The sequence below is a fragment of the Ailuropoda melanoleuca genome, chromosome 12 (genome assembly GCF_002007445.2).
Source record: "Ailuropoda melanoleuca isolate Jingjing chromosome 12, ASM200744v2, whole genome shotgun sequence".
NCBI classification, from domain to species: domain Eukaryota; kingdom Metazoa; phylum Chordata; class Mammalia; order Carnivora; family Ursidae; genus Ailuropoda; species Ailuropoda melanoleuca.
The window spans coordinates 20,410,990-20,436,013 of NC_048229.1; the positions used below are offsets into that span (position 1 = coordinate 20,410,990).

Below are 25,024 nucleotides of genomic sequence, written 5' to 3' on the forward strand. Positions count from 1 at the left end.
ACCTTATTTGGAAATAGGGTCTTTACAGATGTAATCAAGTTAAATGAGGCCATACTAGGTAAGAGTGGGCCCTAAATCCAATGGCTATTGTCCTTATAAGGAGATACAGAGAAACACTGAGGCACAGATGGACAGACGGACGATGGCCATGTGAAGGAGGAGGCAGAGATTGCAGTGATGCAGTTATAAGTCACGGAATGCCAAGGACTGCCGGCAATGGCCAGAAGCTCTGAAGAGGCAAAGGATTCTTCCCTGCAGCCTTCAGAAGGAGCGCGGCCTTGACAACACTTCGATTTTGAACTTCTAGCCTCCCAAACTACAACAGAAGAAATTTCTGTTGTTTTAATGCTCCCAGGTTGTGATCATTTGTTATGGCAGCCCTAGGAAACTAATACAGCATGTGACATTTCTACTTGAAACTGAGCCACCCGGTCAGGTTGAGATGTCAAGAGTATATCTACTCTACCCTAATGACTAACAAAGACCTATGGACTCTATAGTATATCTTAGTAACCTCAAGGCTTTCCTTTAGTTTTTCTCACTTGTGACAAGCTACTCTCTACCATTTCCTCCAAAATCTGGCACTACATTGGTTCTATGGCTCTCACAAAGTCTTACTACCACTGAGTGGATGTGGGAGGAGGGGGGTTGTGAGGAGGGACCAGGTAGGCCAGTGGTTAGAACCAGATACGGGAGAGGTCAAGGCCCCAGATCCATATCCCATCCATAGCGCACCCTGCCCCTAGCCAGCATCTCACAGATGTGGTGGGTCAGAGAGGAGGCTGGTCAGGGCACACTCAGTATCAGGCCTGGAAGGACAACTTGAAGCATACGCTCTCTTCTCAGCTGCAACACTCTAAGATCCCAAATGCCAAGGAAAACATTAAAGGGTCTGGAAATCAAACAACTAAAATAAGAGGACCTTAACGCTAATACCGAACAGCTATACCAGTGTCTGTTAAGTTGCAAAGGTCATCTTTTCTAGGTTGCCTAAGTATCCTGTGACAGGCCTCATCTCTTCAGAGCACATGGCACAACTGTAATTAATTACTTGTTAAAAGTCTGTCCTTCCTTTTAGAGGACAGGGGCTGAGTCTTCTTGGTCAGTGTTGTATCCCCAGGGTCTGGTCAGGGCCTGGCCTGCAGGAGCTTAATAAGTATTGCCACATGAATGAATGAATGAATGAATGAATGAATGAATGAGAGGAAGGCTGGTCAGGTTGTTTCTCTGGCACAAGCGTTCCTGTGTCTTGGGCAGTAATGGGCACAGGACATACTCACTGTCAAAGAGGATGATCCTGCCGTCGCCACCACAGGGCTGGGTGTGATCCCCGAAGCAGACGCTGTTGCACTCGGTACCAGCTGCCTCCCCGTACTTCCAGTAATCAGGATTGTTTCCACAGAAGCAAGCATAGCCCGACTCCATCCCAGCAAACTGTCACAGTAGAGAAACAGCACTTGGTAAGTGTTAGTCTGGGGTGTCAGCTGGCCTGAAGGAGCTTGGCAGGGTCAGCCCCCAGCCTCACCCACTGGGTCCCTCTTCCTGGGGTCTCTCCATCGCTCCACTCCACTCTCTTAGGTATATATGTAGGAGCAGAATTGCTGGTTTAAAAGGTTATGTTTAACTTTTTGAGAAACTGCCAAACTCTTTTCCATAGCAGCTGTTTTAGCTGTGCCATAGCACTATTTTACATTTCCATCAGCAAAGTGTGAGGATTCCAATTTCTCCACATCTTCATCGATGCTTGTTTTGTCTTTAAAAAAATTTTTTTTAAATTATAGCCATTGGTTATTTATTGTGTGTGTGATGTGGTATCTCCTTATGGTTTTGATCTGCAGTTCCCTGAAGACAAATAATATGAGCATATTTCCATGTGCTTATTGGCCACTTGTATGTCTTCTATAGAGAAATGTCTATTCAACTCATTTGCCTATTTTTTAATTCAGTTGTCCTTTTATTGTCAAGTTGTAAGAGATCTTTATATACTGTGGACATTAAATCCTTATTCGGATATATGATTCACAAATATTTTTTCCTATTCTGTGAGTTGTTTTTTCATTTTCTTTTCTTTTTTTTTTTTTTTTAAGATTTTTATTTATTTATTTGACAGAGACAGCCAGCGAGAGAGGGAACACAGCAGGGGAGTGGGAGAGGAAGAAGCAGGCTCCCAGTGGAGGAGCCCGATGTGGGACTCGATCCCGGAACACCAGGATCACGCCCTGAGCCGAAGGCAGACACTTAACAACTGCGCTACCCAGGTGCCCTCATTTTCTTAATAGTGTCCCTGACACGCGAAAGTTGAAAATTTATTTACTGGGTAGAGGGGTAGTAAGATTTGGACCGCGTACCACTGTTTGCAAACTCATGATCTATGCGACTGTTCTTATGCCAATACCACTCTCTTGATCACTATAGCTTTACAGAAAGTCTTGAGATCAGGCAAGATGAGTCCTCTGAAGTTGATCTTTTTCAAAATTGTTTTGGTTATTCTAGGTTCTCTGCCTTTCCATGTAAATTTTAGGATCAGCTTAACAATTTCTTTAAAAAAAAAAGTATCATTTTGATTGGGATTCAATGCGAATCTGTAAGTCAATCTGCGAAAAGCTGACATTTTAACAATATTGTCTTCCAATCCATGAACAATGTCTGTATTGTTTTAAAGATTTATTTATTTATTTTAGAGACAGAGAGAGAGCAAGTGGTGGGGAGGGACAGAGAGAGAGGGACAGAGAGACTCTCCAGCAGACTCCCTGCTGAGTGAGGAGACCGATGCAGGGCTCAATCCCAAGACCCTGAGATCATGACCTGAACCCAAATCAAGAGTTGGACACTTAACCAACCAAGCCACCCAGGTGCCCCACAATGTCTGTATTTCTATTTATTTACATCTTCCTTAATTTTCTCTTGCAATGTTATGCAGTATTCGGGATATAGGTCTTTAATATCCTTTGTTAATTCTGAGATTATTTATGCTATCGTAAATGGAATTTAAAAATTTTATTTTCCAATTGTTCACTACTAGTACATAGAAATGCAACTGATTTTTGTACAACACCTTATAACATGCAACCCTGATAAATATACTTATTATTTCTAATAGCTTTTATGTGGAATTGTCTACATACATGATCATGTTGTCCATAAATTAAAAAAAAAAATGTCCTCCTTTCCAACCTACATGCCTTTCTTTTTCTAAATGCTTTATTTCATTAGCGAGGATCTCCAGTACAATGTTGAATAGAAGAGGTGAGAACGGGCATCATTGTTTTTTGATTTTAAGTAGAAAGCACTGAATCTTTCATCATTGAATATGATGTTAGCTTTAGATTTTCTGATAGCTGCTTTTTTTTTTTTTTTTACAATTTATTTTATTTATTTTAGAGGGGGAGGGGGCAGAGGGAGAGAGAATCCCAAGCAGGCTCTACTCCCAGCATAGTGCCCAACATGGGACTCGATCTCACAACCTGAGCCAAAATCAAGAGTCGGACACTTAACCAACTGAGCTACCTAGGAGCCCTGATTTTTTGATACTGGTTTTTTTTTTATAGACTTTATTTATTTATTCGACAAAGATAGAGACAGCCAGCAAGAGAGGGAACACAAGCAGGGGGAGTGGGAGAGGAAGAAGCAGGCTAATAGTGGAGGAGCCTGATGTGGGGCTCGATCCCATAACGCCGGAATCACGCCCTGAGCCAAAGGCAGACGCTTAACCGCTGTGCCACCCAGGCGCCCCTTGATAGCTGTTCTTAATCAGGTGAGGAACTTCCATTCTATTCCTAGTTCGTTGATGACTTTTATCATTAATGGGTGTTGTGTTTTCTCAAATGCTTTGGCTGTATTTTTATTTTTTATTAAAGATTTTTATTTATTTATTTATTTATTTGAGAGATTGAGAGCAAGAGAGATCACAGAGGGAGAGGGAGAAGCACTCGCTGTCGAGCAGGGAACCCAATGCATGGCTTGATCCCAGGACCCTGAGAACATGACCTGAGCTGAAGGCAGACACTTAACCTATTGAGCCACCCAGGTGCCCCTGTATTTTTATTTTGAAATCATTTCAAACCTACAGAAGAGTTGTTTGAACAATACAAAGAACTTTCCTATCTCTTTTACCTAGAGACCCCCATTCAAGCTGGCAACTGCCTGAATCATATACTTCGTAGAAAAGGACCTAATCCAGGATCACAGGCATACTTAGCTGTCGGGTCTCTTTAGCCTTCTCCCATCAGGAACAGTTTGTCAGTCTTTTCTTAACCTTTGTGACCTTAACATTTTTGAAGAGTAGAGGCCAGTCATCTTGCAGAATGTCCCTTGTTTTGGGTTTACCTAATGTTTCATTGCAATTAGATTCAGATTATGCATTTTTGGCAGAAATATCACCAAAGTGATGTTATGTTCTTAATAGGTCAGGTGGGATACAATGCCTAGTTTTCCTGTGACTGGTGATACTAACTTTGATCATTTGAGTAAGGTAGTGTATGCCAGTTTTCTCCACTGTAGAATTACTTGTTTTCCCTTTACAGTATTTTGTGGGGTGATCTTTGAGGCTATATAAATATCCTGTGACTCTTGCAACTTTCACCCACTGGTAGAGGAGGTCATGGGATATTTGCATACCTTGATATTTGTTCTCCGAATCAGTTATCACTAGGATAGTTGCCAAAAGGAGAATTTTCTAATTCTATCATTTCTTCTACATTTGTTAGTTGGTATTCTCCTATAAGAAAATGCTTTCTTCTCCTCCTTATTTGTTTACTTATTTATATCAGTGTGGATTTGAGGATTCTTAATTTATTCAATGGGTCATATTTATTGTTACAATTTTTTAAAAAAGATTTTATTTATTAATTTGACAGAGAGAGCAAGAGAGCACAACTAAGCGGAGCAGCAGAGGGAGAGGGAGAAGCAGACTCCCCACTAGCAGGGAACCCGATGTGGGGCTCGATTCCAGGACCCTGGGATCACGACCTGGGCTGAAGGCAGACGCTTAACCATTTGAGCCACCCAGGTGCCCCTGTTGTTACCATTTTTTGTTTTGAAGCTCAAATTGTGTTAGAGTTGGCCAGTGGAGACCCTTCCAGTTGGTTCCTGTGTCCTTTTGACAGCCCTCACCATTCCTTACTTTATTGTACAACACACTTCTTCAGGCTCCTTTTGCACTTTCTCAGGACCAGCTCTAGAATCAGCAATTTTCTCCAAGGAGCCCTGATTCTTATTTAATGAAGAATAATATCTAGAAACCAAGATCTGAGCACTAAGTGTGCTCTGTGCAACCAGTGTGTCACTGTTCCCAGGTCTTCTCAGTGGACAGAGATAAGAAATACATATGTATATACAAACATACACACAGACCTACAAACATGTTTATATTTTTTTCCATATCTGTCTGTCTCTCTCTATATCAAAACCACACACTATACTAATAACTTCAATCGCTATGTGACACTGTTGGCTTCATTTTGGTTTTCCCTGGCTCCCTTCTCTGACAGTGAGAAATCTGGCTCCCATTATCCTCAGTATATTTACTTATATGCTTTGCAAGCAACCAATCACTCCATCGTGTTGGGCCACCTGCCTCACAAAGCCCCTGACCTTGCCAGGCTACTCTCCTTGCTTGGGCCTGATTAATGGCTTTTTCACTGAATTATTAAGGAAGGACAAAAGAAAGGAAGGAAAAAGGAAGGAAGGAAGGATATAGCAAACAATAGCATTATTTTTTTTAAAGATTTTATTTATTTATTTGACAGAGAGAGACACAGCCAGAGAGAGAGGGAACACAAGCAGGAAGAGTGGGAGAGGAAGAAGCAGGCTCCCAGCAGAGCAGGGAGCCTGATGCGGGGCTCGATCCCAGGACTCTGGGATCACGCCCTGAGTCGAAGGCAGATGCTTAATGACTGAGCCACCCAGGTGCCCCAACAATAGCATTATTGAACCTTAATAGCCAAGGAGTGAATTGCAAATAGAGGAAAGGACAGAAAGAAAAGAAAGCATTTTGTCCAGGCTAGGGCCCCTAATGTAGCAAGGACATAACCACTACCTTGGCCCATTCCCAGATCCCCTGTGAAGCCAGACATGTCCCTGCTCATAACATTCAATGGCACAAGGTAATACATAATTCTGTCAGAGGTCAAATAGGGATACAGATATTGGGGATTTTCCTCTTTTCTCTCCCCATCTTTAGACAAGAATGCTGCCTCACACTCCTGAATGCCAAGCCCCACTCTTCTTCCAGCTCCTCCTTGGCAGAAAAATAGTTATATGGTTTGATAGGTTTAAAAAAAGTATATATATTTTTAAGTTATCTCAGCAGAATGCACTTACATCTTCATGGTTTTCTATAGATATAGAGCCATAGAATCATTACCTTGAACCTCTGACTCCGACAAAAACTGATGCAGGTTTGTATGGTAAGTTTGTTAGACGTTTTACTGGCGCCAGTTAGAGGAGGTGGGTTTCCATGATCCTTGTAGCAGCCAAGGTTTCCAGGCACTGCAGGAAAAAGGAAAACAAAAGAATTTCACAACATCTGGCTGTGAAACACCAAGAAGGAACAGCAATTTGTGCCAGGTACTTTCATCTCAGCTAATATTTCTACTTCTAAGGTACACAAAAATAACAAGCAACAAGTTTTAAAAATGGAAGTCTTAGTGTCTTCGGGCAAATGCCATGTTTCTGTTTTCTTCTGAAGAGTATGTGAGGCCCAGGTCCACCTTTAACTAATCTGTTCAATATTTTTTTTTTTTAAGATTTTATTTATTTGACAGAGAAATAGCGAGCACAAGCAGGGGGAGCAACAGCCAGAGGGAGAGGGAGAAGCAGGCTCCCTGCTGAGCAGGGAGCCCGATGCGGGGCTCAATCCCACGACCCTGGGATCATGACTTGAACCGAAGGCAGATGCTTAACAACTGAGCCACCCAGCAGCCCCAATCTGTTCAATATTGATAGAATTGAGTATTGAAGAGAACTACGAACAATTTCCTCAAAATAGAGAAGCTGTAATATGTAAATTATGTTTCAGAGTCACTGGAGGGCAGGAAAAGCCCTTGGAAGCCCTTCATCCTATGCCTTGTGCCTCCCCTTGTTTTGTTCTTGTTTAAGATTTATTTATTTATTTGAGAGAGAGGGAGGAAGAAAGTGTGTGTGAGTGGGGGGGGGAGGGGCAGAAGGAGAGAATCTTCAAACAGATTCCCAGCTGTGCACAGAGCCCACAGTGAGGCTTGATCCCACGATCCATGACCTGAGCCGAAACCAAGAGTTGGACCCTTAACAAACTGAGCCACCCAGGCACCACTCCCCTTGTTCTTTAAAAAAAACTCCATAAGGGGGTTCTCCCAAGTGCTTTCAGTGAGTGTATTAGTTTCCTATAGCTGCTGTAACAAATCACTACACACCTAGTGGCTTAACACAGCATAAGTTCATTATGTTCTAGTTCAGGATGTCAGAAATACTAAATGGGTCTTATGGGACTGAAATCAAGGGGTTGGCAGGGGCTTGTTCCTTCTGGAGACCTGGCGGGGGGTGGGGTGGGGTGGGGATCAGTTCCTTGCCTTTTCCATCTACTGGAAGGTGCCCCTATCCCTCAGCTTGTGGCGACACCATTCCAGCCTCTGTCTCCATCACATCTCCTTCCCTCCCTCTGCTTCCAGCATCACATCACCTTCTCTGACTCTGATCTTCCTGCCTCTGTTATAAGGACCTCTGTGATAACACTGGGCCTACCTGGATAATTCAGGATAATCAACCCATCTCAAAATCCTTAACTTGATCACATCTGCAAATCCCTTATGCCATGTAAGGTAACATATCAAAAGATTCCAGGGATTAAACATAGACATTTTGCGGGGGCCATTATTCAGCCTACCACAGTGAACATACTAGTGTTTCACAACCACACAATTGGATGGTTTGGTCTAGTAAAAAAAGCTGTATTTGAGAATAAAGAAACCTGAATATATGTATTAACTGTGGTAGACAGCTTTCAAAGATCCCTACCTCCTGGTGTTCATGCCATTGTGGAATCCCCTCCTCTTGAGTGTAGGTTGGATTGGTGACTTGCTTTTGACCAACAGAATGTGACAAAGTTGATGGCATGCCACTTCTGTGATTAGGTCAAGAGACTGTGACTTCTGTCTTGCTAGTGGACTCTCTACCACCTTCTTGGCCTATATACTTGATAGAACAATATGCCATGTCAGAGAGGCCATGTGGCAAAGAACTGAAGGTGCCCTTCAACCAAAGCTAGCAAGAAACCAAGACTTGCAGTTTCTGCAAAGACTGAATCCTACCAACAACTAAGTATATTCTTCCCCAGTGGAGCCTTCAGATGAGACCCCAGTCCTGGCAGATGCCGTGATTGCAGCCTTGTAAAAAACCTGGAAGCAGAGGACCCAGCTAAGCCATTTCCAGATTTCCTGACCCACAGAAAGTGAGACAGTAAGTGTGTGTCATTTTAAGTAACTAAGTTCTAGAGTAGTTTGTTGTACAGTAATAGATAATTAATACACCTACAGAACACATACTAAATACATGTTGAGTGAAGGAATGAACTGATTGTAGGCCATGGACAAGTCAACCTCTCTGGACCTTAGTTTTCCATCTGTGTTATTAATTTATGAATCGCTCTACTATCAGATGGAGCCCTTTCCCCTACTTTCTCTGTTCGGCTCCTCACAGTTTATGTAACTGAAGATATAATAAGACGTGAATGAGGCTTGGTCCTAGAAGCCTTCTAGGTCAGTGAAGAGTCATATGTTTTCCAATTCCAAAGTGAGGCAAACAGACTCCCCGAAAGCATTTTTCCTTTAAGACTAGAAAACAGAGGGGTACCTGGATGGCTCAGAAAGTTAAGCATCTGCCTTCAGCTTGGGTTGTGATCTCAGGGTTCTGGGATCGAGCCCTGCTTCAGGCTCCCTGCTCAGTAGGGAGTCTGCTTCTCCCTCTCCGTCTGCCTCTCCCCCAGCTTGTGGTCTCTCTCATTTGCTCACTCTCTCTCTCAAATAAATAAATAAAATCTTTTTAAAAAGGACTAGAAAACAGGGGTGCCTGACTAGCTCAGTCGGTGGAATGTGTGAGTCTTGATTTTGGGGTTGTGGGTTCGAGCCCCACGTTGGGTGTGGAGATTATTTAAAAATAAAATCTTAAAAAAGAAGACTAGAAAACAGCATAGTCCGGTTTAAGAACCTTTACATCCACATTAGCCTGTTGGCATATAAAAATATCTGTGTGTATCTGTGTGTATGTACATACACATACTTTTAAATTTCTGCCACCATTTCTAATACCTAACCAGTTCCTGTTAAATTGGCAGGAAGTACCACTACTAACCCAAAGAGTCACCCTTCCCCCTCCAGCCAAGTGGTTACCCTTCTCCCTTACGTCACACATGGTTCAAATATAACAAATGTGGCTCACCACACAAATGTTAAAATGCATCTTTTGGAAACAAACCAAATCTCTATAGTGGTGAATGTAAACAGAAAAGCTCTAGGCAGTAGGAGGCTGGTGTTCAGTGGGAGCCTGGCTTGGGAATGGCTGGGTTTTAGAGTTTAAACAAATGCAGTGAGTTAAGCATCTCTAGTCAAGGGCATATCCTATAAGCTGAGTTTGTTAAGGGGACCTTGCATATGGAAACCCGAGCCATGCATTCAATGGTTCTTAATAAGAACTACTCGATCGTCATTATCCTGGTCATTTACTCTGATTTTTGTCTCATTTATCCTATTATGATCAGAAGTGAGCATGTTATTATGTATTAGTTTATAGAGAGCCCAAGGCACATAATCATAAATGTTAAGATTAGATATAAACAAGGCTATGGGTTGCATTAATGCAGCTGGAACTTATAAGCTTTATTCACAATTTGGTGAGCAAATCCAGGGAGCTCATGTTCCACTGGGGTAGTGAGGTAGATCCCCGGAAGTCAGGCCATACCATGCTGCAGTTCCATCCATCTGATTTCATTGGCTGGAGGTATCACGCTTGTCGTGCCCGAGTCAATCGCTTGCCAGACACCACCGAGTCTACCTCCCAAGATACTCCCAAGATGTTTGTCCATGTCTGTCTCCACACTGCCACCTCCCCAGGTTAGGCTACTGTCTCCTCCCACTTAGACTACTGCATTGGCCTGCTATTCCATCTCCCTGTTTCTAGGTGCAGCCTACTCTAGTTAGTACACTGCAACCAAAATAATCTTTTTTTTTTAATTTTTTTTATTTTTTTTATTTTTTTTTTTATTTATGCGACAGAGATAGAGACAGCCAGTGAGAGAGGGAACACAAGCAGGGGGAGTGGGAGAGGAAGAAGCAGGCTCGCAGCGGAAGAGCCTGATGTGGGGCTCGATCCCATAACACCAGGATCACGCCCTGAGCTGAAGGCAGACGCTTAACCACTGTGCCACCCAGGAGCCCCAAAATAATCTTTTTTTTTAATAAAAGATTTTATTTATTTATTCATGAGAGACAGAGAGAGACAGAGAGACAGAGGCAGAGGGAGAAGCAGGCTTCCTGCGCAGGAAGCCTGATGTGGGACGTGACCCCAGGACCCTGGGATCATGACCTGCGCTGAAGGTAGACGCTTAATCGACTGAGCCACCCAGGTGTCCCTCAGTTTAACCTACTTTAAATTTCTCTTGGTGGCTTGAGGTCATCAAATGTGCTTCATCGAATGGCCCCAGCCTGGTGTGCTTTTTTACGTGCTTCTGTCTGACTTCAATAGTTAAGCCTGTCCCCTTGGTTATCGCTGAGGCTGCTGGACCCTCAGAACATCGGAACTGGAAGGAGTCTCAGAGAACATCCACTTTGTGCTACTGTCTCTGTGTACCCTCTTCTTAATTTGCTGCTGCTTATGCTTACAATACTGTCAAGCTGATTAGAATTGTGTGAAAAATAGGAACAGGTAGTTTCTAAAGTGGCGGGGGGGGCGCTCTAGGCTCCCCACTTTCCGGCATCCATACCGTAGCTCAGGAGTTGTTTTTGTACACTTCCGTCCCGGGACGCGGCAATATTCTGATGGGCCCTGGCGCTACTGCCATCGGTTCAAGAGCAGTGAGCATTCTACAGCAATCCCAAACACGAGCTCTAGTGCCAGACAGACCCCAGGGTGAATTCTGGCCCCAGTTTCATCAACAGTGGAATGAGGAGCAATAGGGCTTCAAAGGGTTCTTCGGAGAATTAAAATGAGATGATGTAAATAAAGTAAACCCCACAAGGCCTGGCAGGATAATATGTGCCAAATAAACAGTGTTTATTCTCATTATAGTTGACCCTTGAACAGCACGGGTTTGAACTGCACGTGTCTATTTATATGTGGATTTTTTTACAGGATAGGATTGAATTTTCTCTTCCTTATGATTTTCTTAATAACACTGTCTTTTCTCTAGCTTACTCTATTGTAAGAATACAGTATATAATACATGTAACATATAAAGTCTGTGTTAATTGACTGCTTATGTTATCAGTAAGGCTTCTGGTCAACAGCAGGCTATTAGTAGTTAAGTTTTTGGAGAGTCAAAAGTTATGTGCGGATGTCTTACTGCGCAGGGGGTCAGTGCCTCTAACCCCCACATTGTTCAAGGGCCAACTGTATATATAAATAGGGCTTTCATCATTCACCACACAAACAGAAACAACTTGCTCAGTAATAGAAAACTAAAATAGCATTGAGTTAAAAGGCAAAAATCAAAGGCAGCCACCTCAAAAAACTGGGTTTAATTCCAGATATTAAAACATCGATCTCTTACATCTGGTGAGCACAGAGTACACTTTCACATAAGCATCTCAGGCGGAAATCAAAGACCTTTGAGGGAGGTGGCATGGATAGGGTTATTCTACGTGACAGAGAAGAAATCAGTCTGGCGAGGTTAAGGGCCTTCCACGGGGGCACAGAAGACGCAACCAGAGAGGACGAGGAGGCTCCGGGGTGGCAGATTCTCACTTTGTGGTTTTGTTCCCTTTGCTCACAGGGCCGGTCTAGCGAACTGAATGGAAGTCAGATTAAAGACTGACTTCTCAAACACATCAGTCCCTCTAAACTCTGTGTGCCACGAGGCCAGCCTCGGAGACAGTGGCCAGCCTCTGAGGGGTGCCACTGCCCTCTGACTCGCGCTGGAAAGTGTGGCTCGAAGTCTCGCCGGAGAAGACACGTCATGTAGTCTTCAAAAGCATTACTGGCCAACTGAGTGCATTTCCAGACCGTGTCCCACCCTTCACTCTTCCCAGAAGCAGGGAGGAAAAGTCAATTTGAAAAAGGATATTTGTTCTCAAATTCCTTTTTACTTTCAAGACCACTTTAAAGTCCTGTGGCTTGGTCATGCATTTTTCCTCTTACCAAAGAGGCTTCATCACTTTCAATTTTTAAAAAATCCTCTTAAAATACAAACAGACCCCTTGTTTATAGTAGTTGGTGCTTTAAAATGCATGACAGTTAATTAGCAACATTCTCTTCATATGTTCAGAGGTCTTGCCAGAGATAAAAGTTTAAGAGGTGGCTGAGGGGAGTTGCTCCTCTATTCAGATTAATCCAGGAACTACCGTTCTTTTACCATCACAAGGAACAGCTGGGAGCATCCAGGCAGACTGACTAGCCACCCTTCACATTTGGGTAGGACTGCAGTTTCACTGTGAAGGTGCTACATATACCTCCATGGGGGTCTCCGTGGCCAACAACCCTTTTCTTAGGGCCATGTATTGCCCATGGCACTTTCTCAGAGGATCAGCTGCTGGTTGGGAACCGGCTAAAGGACCATATCCTCTGACTGACTGACCGAGGCCCACAAGGTTCTCTCTCCCAGGAAGCTGGAATTGGGATTTCAGCTAATGAATTGCGAGCGCTGGGCTTAAAGGGTTCTGTCAAGTGGGGGTTAAGGCAACCAGCCATATTTGGGCCACCTGAATTGAGGAGTGAGCTGATTCTTCTGGTCCACAAAGAGGAAGGAGAATGGATGCCATCCCAAGAGAGAAGCAGAGGTGGGAGACCAGGCCCCAGAGAGAGATGGCAAGAGTGGGTACTTTCTTCCCAGGTTCTTGGGACACAGGAATGGGGGGTTCTGCAATATACTCCCAATGCCCTGCCAATAAATTCTTTTCGTTCAAGTTAACTTGAGTTCCATTCCTGGCAATCAAACAATTCCTGACAAAGAGAGAAAGCATGCCCATTATGGCAGAAGCTCAATTTGAACACAAATCTTCAGATTGCAATTTATATAAGAAGTCCTGACTGTTACTAAGTTTATTCCAGTGCTCTAACCAGATCTGGGATATTTGTTTAAGAAACCAGAAGCAAAGTTCTTATCTTGCATTTTGGAAAACTTCCCTGGCTTTGCGGAACTCCTTTTACTTCGTCTTATAAGTAAAATCTGCTTCTTCAGAAATGAAGAAATGAAATGCAGTGACTCTGCTTATTTTATAAGTCATTTAACCTTGTGTTGAGACCATCTTCTGCCCCTGGGATCTCAAGCTGGTGTCTCAGCAGCTGATTTCTTCCCTCCATGGGAGCAAGAGCTAAGCTTGCATGAGATGGTGTCCAATCAGAGGACCAATCATTTTAAATACTTCCTTCAGAGAATCAATGGGTTAAGTGTAGACTCATCTACTCTCTCAGCCACGAGCCACGACCACAAGCACACTGCCCTCCATCCTGTCCATCTACAACTTCCATTCTGGATCTGCGAGTTGCCCTCTTGATCCAAGTCCTATCCCAAAATGGCCCCACCATACTTCTTTAACTTTATTTCTAAACATCAGCTCTCCTTTGTCAGTCACACTGATTCTGCAAGTGGCACTACTCATGTCTGAGTCTCCTATGAGCTCACCCATATAAATAAGTAAACACAGACTTTTCTTCCCCTGTGAAGTTTCACCTCTAGGGGAAGGTAGTAAGAGTTCCTAAGGATCCTGACCCCCACATGGCCCTGATGTATCACTGTGGTAGTTCTCTTTTGGTGGGAGTTCCTTTTCCGAAACTTAATTTCTGGTGATTTAACGTGGTAGACAGTCTCCAAAGGAGGCTCTAATAATCTTGCCCCTCCCCATACATGTGGGTTGCCACCTACTTTAAGAGTTGGCATCAACTTCCTTTGCCCTTGAATCTGGGCTGGTCTTGTGACTTGCTTTGATCAATAGAATGTGAGCTCATGCCTTAAGAGGACTGGCAGCTTCTGCTTCCTCTCTCTTGGAAGCCAGCCAGCCACCATGTGAGTGGCCCGAGTACACTGTTGGAAAGAGTGGTTACCTAGGTAGAGGCCTGAAGCCGTCTTGGATATCCTAGCCCCGGCAGAGCCCCCAGGGGAATGCAGCCACCTGACTGAGCCCAGATGAGAGCAGCAGAAGAACCACCGAGCTGAAACTCGGCCAACCCACACGAGCAGGAGAAATGATAAGCTGTTCTTGCCTTAGGCCACAAAAGTTTGGGGTGGCTTGTCATATAGCAACAGACAACTGAAACACCTTACTCGACAAAAGGTCAGTCCAAGTTCAGGAGGAATGATACAACTGTGTCTCTGGGAAGAAGAGCTTAGTTTATTGACTTGAACTTTTGTTTTTCAGGGACACCACAAATATCCCAGGCAAGGAACCACAGAGTCATCTCTGACTCTTCCTGCTGTTTCATCCCTTATATATTCTACTTGTCATCAAGTTCTGTCTTCTTCTTAAATGTATCTTGGATTTAACCCTTCCTGTCTTATCTCACTGCTGCCATCACAGCTCAGACCCTGATCTCCTGGATTTAGAAATCTGCACCCATCCTCTCCTTCTCAGACTTCCTTTGTTGGATTCATCCTGTAAGTGGACCCTGGGCTCCTCTTCCTAAACTAGGGCTTTCAGTGTGTCAGTCCTCATCTAGCCAACTCTGGCTTTCGAGGTTTCGAGGCCTCACCTGGTCCCTCCCTGTCCACTCCTCTACTTGGGCAATGTGGTCCCCAGCCCACATGCACAACAACCCCAGGTCCTTCTTCCAAGTCCCTGTCAGGCTGTTCCCTGACCTGGTATACCCTGATTCATCCAGCCCCATCTGCCTTTCTCTGAAACGATGCCTCCAACCTCCACAGCCTTACCGAGAGCCCTCTTCTCTGCAAAAACTCACAGCGCTCCACCTTCTAATTCAATCCTATTTATGCAACTGGTGGGCTGTTTTCCAATTTCCTCTCATGTTTATAACTTAGATTCCTAATTACATCATAAGATTGACAGCAGGGACTCTTTCTTATGTTTATGTATATTCCTTACGGGCAAGCGCTAGTGTAAAGGTGTTCAGTAAAATCATCCTTGTTGATCTGAATGATTTTCTGTTTTTAAGTTATTAGTATGACTTGCCAACTGTGCTTTAGAACGTTTTGGAAATACAGTATATATCTGTCATTGAGGAAAATGGCCATTTGGTTCAGAAGGTCTTTTTTTCCCTCGTGGAAAATTAAATAATATCTACTGCCAAAAACAAAGAACAATCAAGTATCCGCCAGATCTGAGACCATAAAACCGCACTGTGAGAACGAATGCAGGGCCTCTTGTGTTCCCTGACGGCAGCGCCACACCAGGCCCCAGGGGAGCACCCGGCTCAGCAGCTCAGGCACGCTACCGAGCCCTGTGGCTAGTCAGATAAAAAAGGAATGGACAGAAATAGCAGACAGGTTAGGAATAATCCATTTAGGAATTGCATGGGGGAACATCCCAACAGGAGTCCATTCCCTGTGGAAAGCACAGGTCACTATAACACCTGCTAGAACTTCCATGCCCACCATGTGCTGGGCCCTGGACTTAGGGTTGTGTGTACTTTACCCATTGGATCTTCAAAAGAACCCCAGAAGGCACAAATGAGACCAAGGCTCAGAGGAGAGTCATTTTGCCGAAAGCCACTAAACGATTAAGATTCAAATCTAAGGTTAAGGTTTGAAGGAGTAAGATTTAAGGATTAGGAATCAAACCTATTCAAACGATTAAGATTCAAATTCTGATGTCCACATTCTTTCCACTAATTTGTGTTGTCTTTCTTACTGGAAGAGACATGATATCATATCATCAGGAGTATTTCATGAGCACCATTATGGCCTCCTCTGTGCTAGGTGTTGTGGGAAATTGTTACAATATATGGCTTGGGGGGAGGGGAAGTTCCCCTAGATTCCATCGGCACCCTCCACAAATAAAGAGACCACCCATGTAAAAAGAGAGCACTTGCTTGGCAAATGCAGCTTCAAGAGGAGTCCCCCTTTCCACCTTAAGTCTCTTCTTCACAGAAATTCCAGACCTGCTCCTGTCTTTGAACAGCTTAGTCTGGTTGGGAAAATAAAACTGCTCACATAGAGCAAGAATGAACAGTGTGAAGCAGGATTCCAACATATGCTAATTTAATGCTAATCTAAAAGGACTGGATGCAACAAAAACATTAAGTAATTGCATTGGCCAGAGAGAAGAGGTGCAGAAAATGAGCCTATAAAACTTATATAATTAATGTTCATTTCAATATTGCCTTGGCTATCAGCTAAAGTTTCGGGTTTCGTTTTAGCTGTGGAGTGTGAATGATGCACCCAGACATGTCTTTTTTGAGGTGAACTTCAGCCCAGACAATGAAGACTCGGTGTTGGGAAAGAACCCCCCAGGCCTGGACAAGGCTGCTGAGGCAGCGTTTCACGCCAAGGGTCCAAGTCCAGGGAGCCCCTTCCCAGCTGAGAACAGCTGGGCTGGGAACACCCGCGGAGACGGCCCAACATCCTACAGAGTAGTTCTGCTGTGCAGCGAATGCTTCCTGGATACCATCGCAGCCTGCTGTCCTCCTGGGGCTTGGGATTTCCCAAACTCAAAGAAGACAAGAAAATGACTTAGAGCTAACAGCTTGAACTGCAGACCCTCTGTCGCCACTGACTTAATCCTTTGGTTTCCACAATGTCAAAAAGGCACTCTTAATAATTCGGCATACTATCAGAATTTCAAACTCTAATTCCCAAACACTCCACCAAGAAGATTCTCAAGAATGACCTCAACAGTAGCCTGGATCCGTCCCAGGGCCCCCGTTTTCAAGGAAATGAAGGAAATGGGGCTGTTCTCAAGAACTGGAAGGAAAGGGCACCAGTCTTGCCATGAGGAGCCCTAGATTCAAATCCGATTTGGCTCAGGGTATAATCCTCATCAGATCACCTCACTACTCTAGCCTCATTGTCTCATCTAAACAATGGTGGGTGGGGAGAGGACACACCACACGCTTCACAGCCCTGCTGGAAAGGTTAAATGAGGCAACCTGAGTATAAGTGTTTTATACGTAGTCAGTAACAGCTGAAATGAAAGCTAAAATGTACTAAATATCAGTATTGACATTAAAATGCAAAAAGTGCTAACAGAGACAAAACATTTTCTGTAATTGAGAGACTGCCTTGACCACCACTGCCAAAGCACCCTTGGCTTTTTACTCAAGCTCTGAACATAGCTTTAGAAACTCTTATTAGGGGTCACGATTGGAAGCATATTTGTAAGGAAAACAAATCTGTTTTAACAAGGCCACGGTGTCATTTAATTAAAAGGAACTTGAGCCAGTGAAGTCACCAAAGGCCCCATTTTGCAGAGATGCCATGGCTGGCATCCCCTAGGACTCTTCTGTGTGAATGATGCAATCTCTGGAGAACTTCTCATGGATTAAGAGGGATAAACCACCCCAAATCCCTAACACAGAAGCTTGAGAAGCTATGGAGAAACATCTTCTGACACTCCACACTCTTCAGCCTCACCACCATCTTCCCAGGTCAATTCCAAGCTCCATACCCAGACCACAAGACTGTTGTCCATTATCTGGCCCCTCCTAATTCTTCTCAGACCTCATCTCTTACTCTTCCTTCTTAAATTTCTATCTCAGCCATACTGATTTTGCCTGGGAATTCAGCAGTGTGTGCGTGCACGCACACTGTTCCTTCTATACCACTGCCCTCCCTATTCTACCCAACCCTAACCTGACTCCTTCAAGTGTGGTCTTACAACTCTGCATCCCAGGGACTAGTAAGAACTGCAGAGTCTCTAGTCTGCCCCAGACCTACTGAATCAGAATCTGCATTTTAATAAGATCCCCATGATTATATTACGACTACATTTTCATAAGGAAACTTAAAGTTGGAGAAGCCCTGTGGCCAAGATCCCACCTCTTCCAGAAGCCCTCTTTGATAACCAGTAACCCTTACCTTCCACCATGCCAGGGCAAATGCCCCTCCTTCAGTGCTCCCAACCTTTTGCTCATCTCATTTATTACTGAGTATCTCCCATACGCTTATCTGTCTCTGTGTCTGTCTTTGGTTCTAGATTAGGGGCTCCCCACAGGCTGCAGACCACACCATCCTTGTGTCCCCTGTGCTGTACAAGGTATGGCATATGATTGGAGTTTAAAAAATGTCATTTGTCACAGTTAGTAATAAACTCCTTGTGATTTTCAACTTTAATAACCAACTTTAAATAACTTTTATAACTAGCTTTAACTTTAATAATAATTAATTTAAATAAATTTTAATAACTCTAAATAATTAGTAGTTTATAAAGTTTAATAACTAAAACTTTAATCACTAATTTTACTTATTTTTATTTATTAATTTTTTTAGAGAGGGAGGGGGCAAGGGGCAGAGGGAGAGGGGGAGAGAGAATCCCAAGCAGGCTCCACACCCAGCACAAAGCCTGACACGAGGCTCAATCTCATGACCCTGAGATCAAGACCTGAGCCGAAATCAAGAGTCAGACACTTAAGGGACTGAACCATCCAGGTGCCCCTAATCACTAACTTGAATAACTAACTCAGACACCTGTGAGCTATGTGCAAATTACCGTAATTTAGGTTAATTAGGTTAATCATGTTATACATCTGAACCCAGATACTTTGAATGTTGTATTTATATATTTATTTTTGAAATATTTAAAATACTATAAAATTTTAAGGTATCATAGAATTTATTTTTTATAACGGAAACTTTCAAACGTACACAAAAGCAGGAAGGAATAATGAGCCCACTGTCATGCAGCATCAACAAATATCCACTTTTTTTTTTTTTTTGAACCATTCTAGTTTCATCTATTTCTCTCATCTAACCCATTCACTCTTCGGGAGACTAGGTCATTTTAAAATAAATCCCAGACATATTATCATTTCAACCATGAATATTTCAGTATGTATCTATAATTTCAAATCACTTAAAAAATTAGTTGTATATATATCTCCACCATGCCATTATTGTACCTAATAAACTTAACAGTGATTGCTTAATATAATCTAATAGTCTGTGTTCAAGCTTCCCATTTCAAAGATGAATTTGTATAGTTGAGTTTGTTGAAATCAGGTGAATGTTCCATAGCAAACAAAAAGTAGCTCTTAGCAACGAGAAAGTAAATTTCTCAAGCCTGTGGTTTCAGGCCCACGTCGGCTATGTGAAGGAAATTATATTTGCCTTTAAATGCCATTTGCAAGTTCCCCTCCACCTCACAACTAGATTACTTAACTTTTACAAAACTGTACCCAACTTTTATAAAGAATCTAGGTAAGACAGAACAAATCAAAGCCACAGTGAGATCCATTCAAGCACACCCTTTGAAAGCAATGAAATAAATGGAAATTAGAATGGAGAGGATTATTTAGCAAGAAAGAGATATGTAAAGCACAGATATTAAGCCAAATGGTTTCCCCCTCAATAGCCAAACCAACGGGACTCATCCTTGATGACTCTGAAATTTGCTTTTAATGATCTGTATTTCTACTGTCCACAACAGGAACTTGAGGTCTCTGAGAAACATACTGGCCCATGTGGTTTGAATAGCAAATCCAAGTACCTCAGAGTTGTTCTCCTATTAACAGTTAAGTCCTGATCCATGCTCCCAGGTCAAGAGCACAGTTCAAGTTTCTCTCTGCCCCCCGTTTGAATCATACTTCATCGCTGCCTCCCTGCTTGTCTTAGCTCTGTCCAAAACAGGCCGACGGGCCGAGATTCCGGTCTCCACACAATGGCCCGCCATTCAACCGCATTCTGCTTTGTCCCTAAACATCCACTCCCCCGGCTCCTGCTGGGTCTGTTATATTCAGATATGAACTTTCCAGGAATCTGATCATGTCACAGGCCTTTTCCTGTATGACAAGTTCAACGCTAATCATGAATAGTAGGCTTCACACAGAGGGTTAGTATTATTCATGAAAATTATGACTCCACATCCAGAAATAGGGCAAAACTGGCCTAAAATAGAGTCCACCAGGCAATTAGCAAGGCCTCTTGCTTCAGAGAGCGCAGGAGTTTTTCTCAACTATGTTAATCAGACACACTAGGAGCACAATGTACTGCCAGACTCTCAAGGTCTGAGGCTCAGCTAGATGGGAAGCCCTGGTGCCCACAGGGGGAACCGAAGGGTTTTCCAAAGAACCAAAGCCGGACACTGTTCCCTCCCCCACACTGCCCAAACCAGGTACTCCGCAGCTCTCATTCCCAACCTCTATATGTCTTCCTGCCCAGACATTTCAGGGCCAACTTTAGAAGCTTTGAGAAGGCTACCAAAAGTCCATAAGAAAAGGAAATGATACTTAACTGTCCTTTTTTGGAACAGTGAGGCACATCTTGCAAATATTAGGAATTAGAGGGGTACTAGATGGGCTGTCCCATTTTTCGGTGATTCTCTCTTCTGGAACTCAGTTTCAGTGACCACATGAGTCGGCTCCCATTGGCCCAAATTATATTTTATAAATGCAAGTTGAGGATTATCTTCCCAAATAAAAGCGGCCAGATTGAAATCCCCTCTTCGCCCTTCCTGAGAGAATGACACAGGCTAGTACTGAAAGACTATCTTTGTGTAGAACAAATGGACCGAGGAAAACCTGCTTTCCTCTCCCCCTGCCCCTTTCTCCTTTACGTAACTAGAGCCAAATGAGATGTTTTTCATTTTAAAAATTTGATTAAGCAGACTGAGCAAAAGCCCATTCTGCTGGTCTTTACTGTTCTCTCCATCTGGGGACTGAATCAAGGCATACTCGGGTTGGAAGGAGAGTGACGCAAGGGCCTCACGCCAGGCGGTGGTGCCATTCGGAAGTCCAACTTTTGGAAGGTGAGTGGTGGGCCTGCAGCACCTCTTCCCCACGAGGCAGCAGAATTCAGCCTGCTGGGGTGGGTGTGAGTGAGAGGTCCCAGGTCTCCCTCAAAACTCCGTGTCACTCTATATACACAGCTTCCTGGCCTGGGGAGTGAGGAAGGTGGCCGGGCAAGGACTGAGGGGAAATAATATGGAAAAAAAACAACCCAGGTAGAATTATGATGAATGAGCTATCCTTTTCCTCAGCTCTAGTAACTGAGAAAACCTGCTCCCTTGGCATAATTGAAAAGATATTACAGGGCGCCTGGGTGGCTCAGTCGGTTGCGTCTGACTCTTGATTTTGGCTCAGGTCATGATCTCAGGGTGGTTAGATCAAGCCCTGCATTGGGCTCCATTGGGCGTGGAGCCTGCTTAAGATTCTCTCCCTTTTCCTCTGCCCTTCCAACCTCTCTCTCTCAAAAAAGAAAGAAAAAGATCCTACGAACACTACATTAGTAAACTCCTTCTAGTTTTGGTTTCTGTACTTTCAAACTTCCTACAGTATTTTCTACCTTGTTTTCAAGTGTCTTCCTAAGGGTCCCTGCCACATCGCATATTCCCTGAGGGTCAGAGTATCCTTCTGCCTTTGTTCCTCGCATATAATAAACACTGAATATAGAAATGAATGAAGGAAACAGCTAGAAAACAGGCCTTGGAGTAAAAGGCTGAAGAAACTGGGTTTTGTCGGTACTAGAGAGGGATGAGGTATGAGTTATCACACAGAACAATAGAATATCTGTATGCTGATATGAGGAAAAGGACTACCACTTTGGCTTTGGAAGGGATCGATCACATGTTTCCTGAGTACCATTTTTCAGGGGTGACAGCACATCAAATGCAAAGAATAAGGAACGTCACAGTTCAGTTCTACTGTCTATAAGGGGATTTGTCATTCGCTGTAGACAATGCTCTCCTAAATGGGTCAGGTAGCTTTGTTTCCCTGGCCTGCTACTGAGCATGAATGAATCAGCATGAGGAAATTAGGTAGAAGCAGATATCCTGGGTGGGCTTATCCATCAAGGGAAGGGGGTCCTGAGGGAAACAGGCACTCTACTTCTGAAAAGCCTCAACAAGAGAAGGGAAAATCCTGAGTGCAGGATGGCTTCTCCTTTCACCTGCTTCATGAAATCCACCTGCCTGAACAACCTGCCCTCTGGCAGTGGCCTTCCACTCTGTACCCCGGTGCTCAGTGCCCTGAAGCCTTCAGCTGGCACATGAGAGCCTTACTCTGGCAAGCAGGAATCTCGCAGTACTTCCAGTAGACACCGTCCTCATGCTCTGCCACGTAGCACCAGGGGCTCACATCTCCATCTGGGTTTCTGTTGGGGAAAGGACACACAAGTAACACTTCTGTCGTGTTAAGTCAACTGGTTCATTGCTTTTCAGGTTACCGAAAAGGAACGCGTCAGCTTCTGTGTTATTTCTAATAATTGGTATGTATCTCAGGGCTGCCTCTTATGAAGAGAAAAATGGGGGGCACCTGGCTGGCTCAGTCTGAAGAGCATGCGGTTCTGGACCTCGGGGTCGTGAGTTCAAGCCCCACGTTGGGTGCAGAGATTATTTTAAAAAAAGAAGAAGAGGAAGAGAAAAATGGTAACAGTACAAGAACAAACTCACACACTCTGACGTGTACTTCAGAGTCTGGGGGTGGGGCTGTGTATGGGGGCAAAGGTGATATACTTTTACAGAGACTCATGACAGTGTAACCAGGACAACTGACCACAGAACAAATCATGCCAAGCAGCACTGGTACCTTAAGTGTGCACACAGTGACGCCCATGGCTGAGAGCATAGGTGCTCTCAATACTATGGGTAAGAACATGAACAGGCCTGGGGGCACCTGGGTGGCTCAGTCAGTTAAGCGTCTGACTTGAGCTCAGGTCGTGATCCTCGTTTGGAGCCTTGGTGGGGCTCCCTGCTCAGCGGGGAGTCTGCTTCTCCCTCTACCCCTCCCCCTGCTTGTGTTCTCTCTCTCTCATATAAATTTAAAAAAAAAATCTTTATGTAAAAAAAAAAAAAAAAGAATGCGAATGGACACACATGGTCAGGATGGCAATTTAGCAATTAGAGCCAAAGGCCCAAAGCATACGCAAAACTCCTTTACCAGGCAATTTCTTGTTAGTACTTTATTTTAGTCAATCTCCACTTACAAAGATGTTTACCGTAGCATTTTTATAATACAAAAAAGTTAGAAACGACACTTAAGGATTGGTTAAATAAATACATTATAGCCATATAAGGGAATGCTGAGCGGCTAGTAAAAATGCAGTGTAGATATGCATTAATTAATATAAAAGGATATGCACATGTCTTGTTAGGTTTTTTTTTTAAAGTAGTTCGAAAACATGATGGGTGACAATCCCATCATTTGAAAAGGTGTATTCAGAAAAGAATACACACCAAACCCTTGAAAGTATCTCTGGAGAATGGGACTATCAGTAAATACAATTTTTTTTTCTTTTCTGATTCTCTTTATTTTCCTATTTCTTCTACAATGAACACTGATAGTGTAATTTTTAAACAATAAAATAAAATTCACATAGTACAGATTCCACTGACAAGCCTTCACCAGCATCAGACTAGTTGGCCCGGGTTTGACCGAAATGGGTCCTATTCCTCCCTCAAAATACTAACTTCGCAGAAAATTCTGAAGAAAGCTAAGCCAAAGACTTTCAGTCAGAACATGCAATCCTGTGATGCTGGTACCAACTTCTAATGCAGCAGTAATATTTTTTAAAGGTTTATTTCGCATTTCTAAAATGCCCTTGAAGGTCTTTTTCAACTCAAGGGTGTCATGACAATAAGGGCCATCCTGCTGAAACAGACCCCAAAATGAAAAGGGTTACCACACACACAGAAAAGCCTTGCCTCCAAGCTCCCTTTCTTTCAACTCGGAACACTGGAAACCTGACACTCCGGTTAGTCCGGAAATGGGCATAAAGACCCTGCCGCGGGAGTTTTGGAACCACCCCTATCAGGCCTGAGACGGATAAGCCTATTGTGCGGCCCAGAAGATAAGCCGCCCTGAAGCACAAAGGGTCCTTTCATTTTTTGTGCCCAAAGGCAGGTGCCAGCGCCAACTCCGCTCTTCCCTGTCCCTCTGCCTTCCCCTCTAATCCAGATCCGTCGAGCCTGGAGAAGTGCATTCCCATCACTCGCCATCTTACAGACAACTCCATTGCGATGGGTCTGGCACAAGACAAACATGGTGTCGGGTGTCAGCTGAGAAATCAAAGCAGGAGAACTTGTACAAAGCCCTTCTTTAAACAGTATTTCACTGTCATCTTCCTCCCTCTATTCAGTGCCCAGCTTTGATGTAGTATTTGGTAAAGACTTTAGAAAACAACTGTTTATTATCAATGTCAAAACCATTCTGAAAAGCATCACAATAGCTTAATAAAGAATAAGCAAACTCGTTCTGGATTTTGTTGCAGTGCTAAAACAAAAGGCCTGGACTAGCTGATGTGATGATAATCAGCGTTTTGGCCTCCCTTTTTTCTGAAGTAGAAAGTGGTAGTTCAGGTCTGGTACATTCCATCAAGTCAAAGGAGAGGCTGCCGCTGGCCACGGCTGAAGAGGAAGGTGGTGCCCCCGGCTCTCACAACGGAGAGCCGTGTGCACTTCTGGGAGCCTGTGCAGGGCTGCGTGTTAATCTGTGAGAAAAGACTTCCTTTTTCATATAAATTAAACCTCTTTGGAAATTTAAAATTTACCTTAAAGTCAGACTTAAACCCAGGAGCTCTTTCTGAGAAGCCGTGCTTGATAGAAAGCAACAGAATAATAGCATAAACAAGCAGCCCACTATCAAGAGACACTTTGGAACTGGAATATAAGTAAGTATGTAAAAATTTTAAAAAAACCTCCAAACACTGGCTTCTTTTCCTAAATATTCTTCCCAACCCAAACCAACTCCCTTTCTATGAGCAGCAAAAGGGAAGGAAATAAACCAGAAATGGAGTGGGGTT

General features: G+C 43.6%; 1 protein-coding gene across 1 annotated transcript in view; it reads right to left on the reverse strand.

The window, feature by feature from the left end:
* The window catches only part of KREMEN1 (kringle containing transmembrane protein 1), a 54,198-nt gene that overhangs the window by 16,977 nt on the left and 12,197 nt on the right, over positions 1-25,024 (reverse strand). The window contains exons 3-5 of the mRNA XM_034638027.1: positions 22,287-22,378; positions 6,365-6,489; positions 1,281-1,434 (exon numbers count right to left, since the gene is read on the reverse strand). Coding sequence (XP_034493918.1) covers positions 1,281-1,434; positions 6,365-6,489; positions 22,287-22,378 — 371 coding nt within the window. The remainder of the gene's footprint in view (positions 1-1,280; positions 1,435-6,364; positions 6,490-22,286; positions 22,379-25,024) is intronic.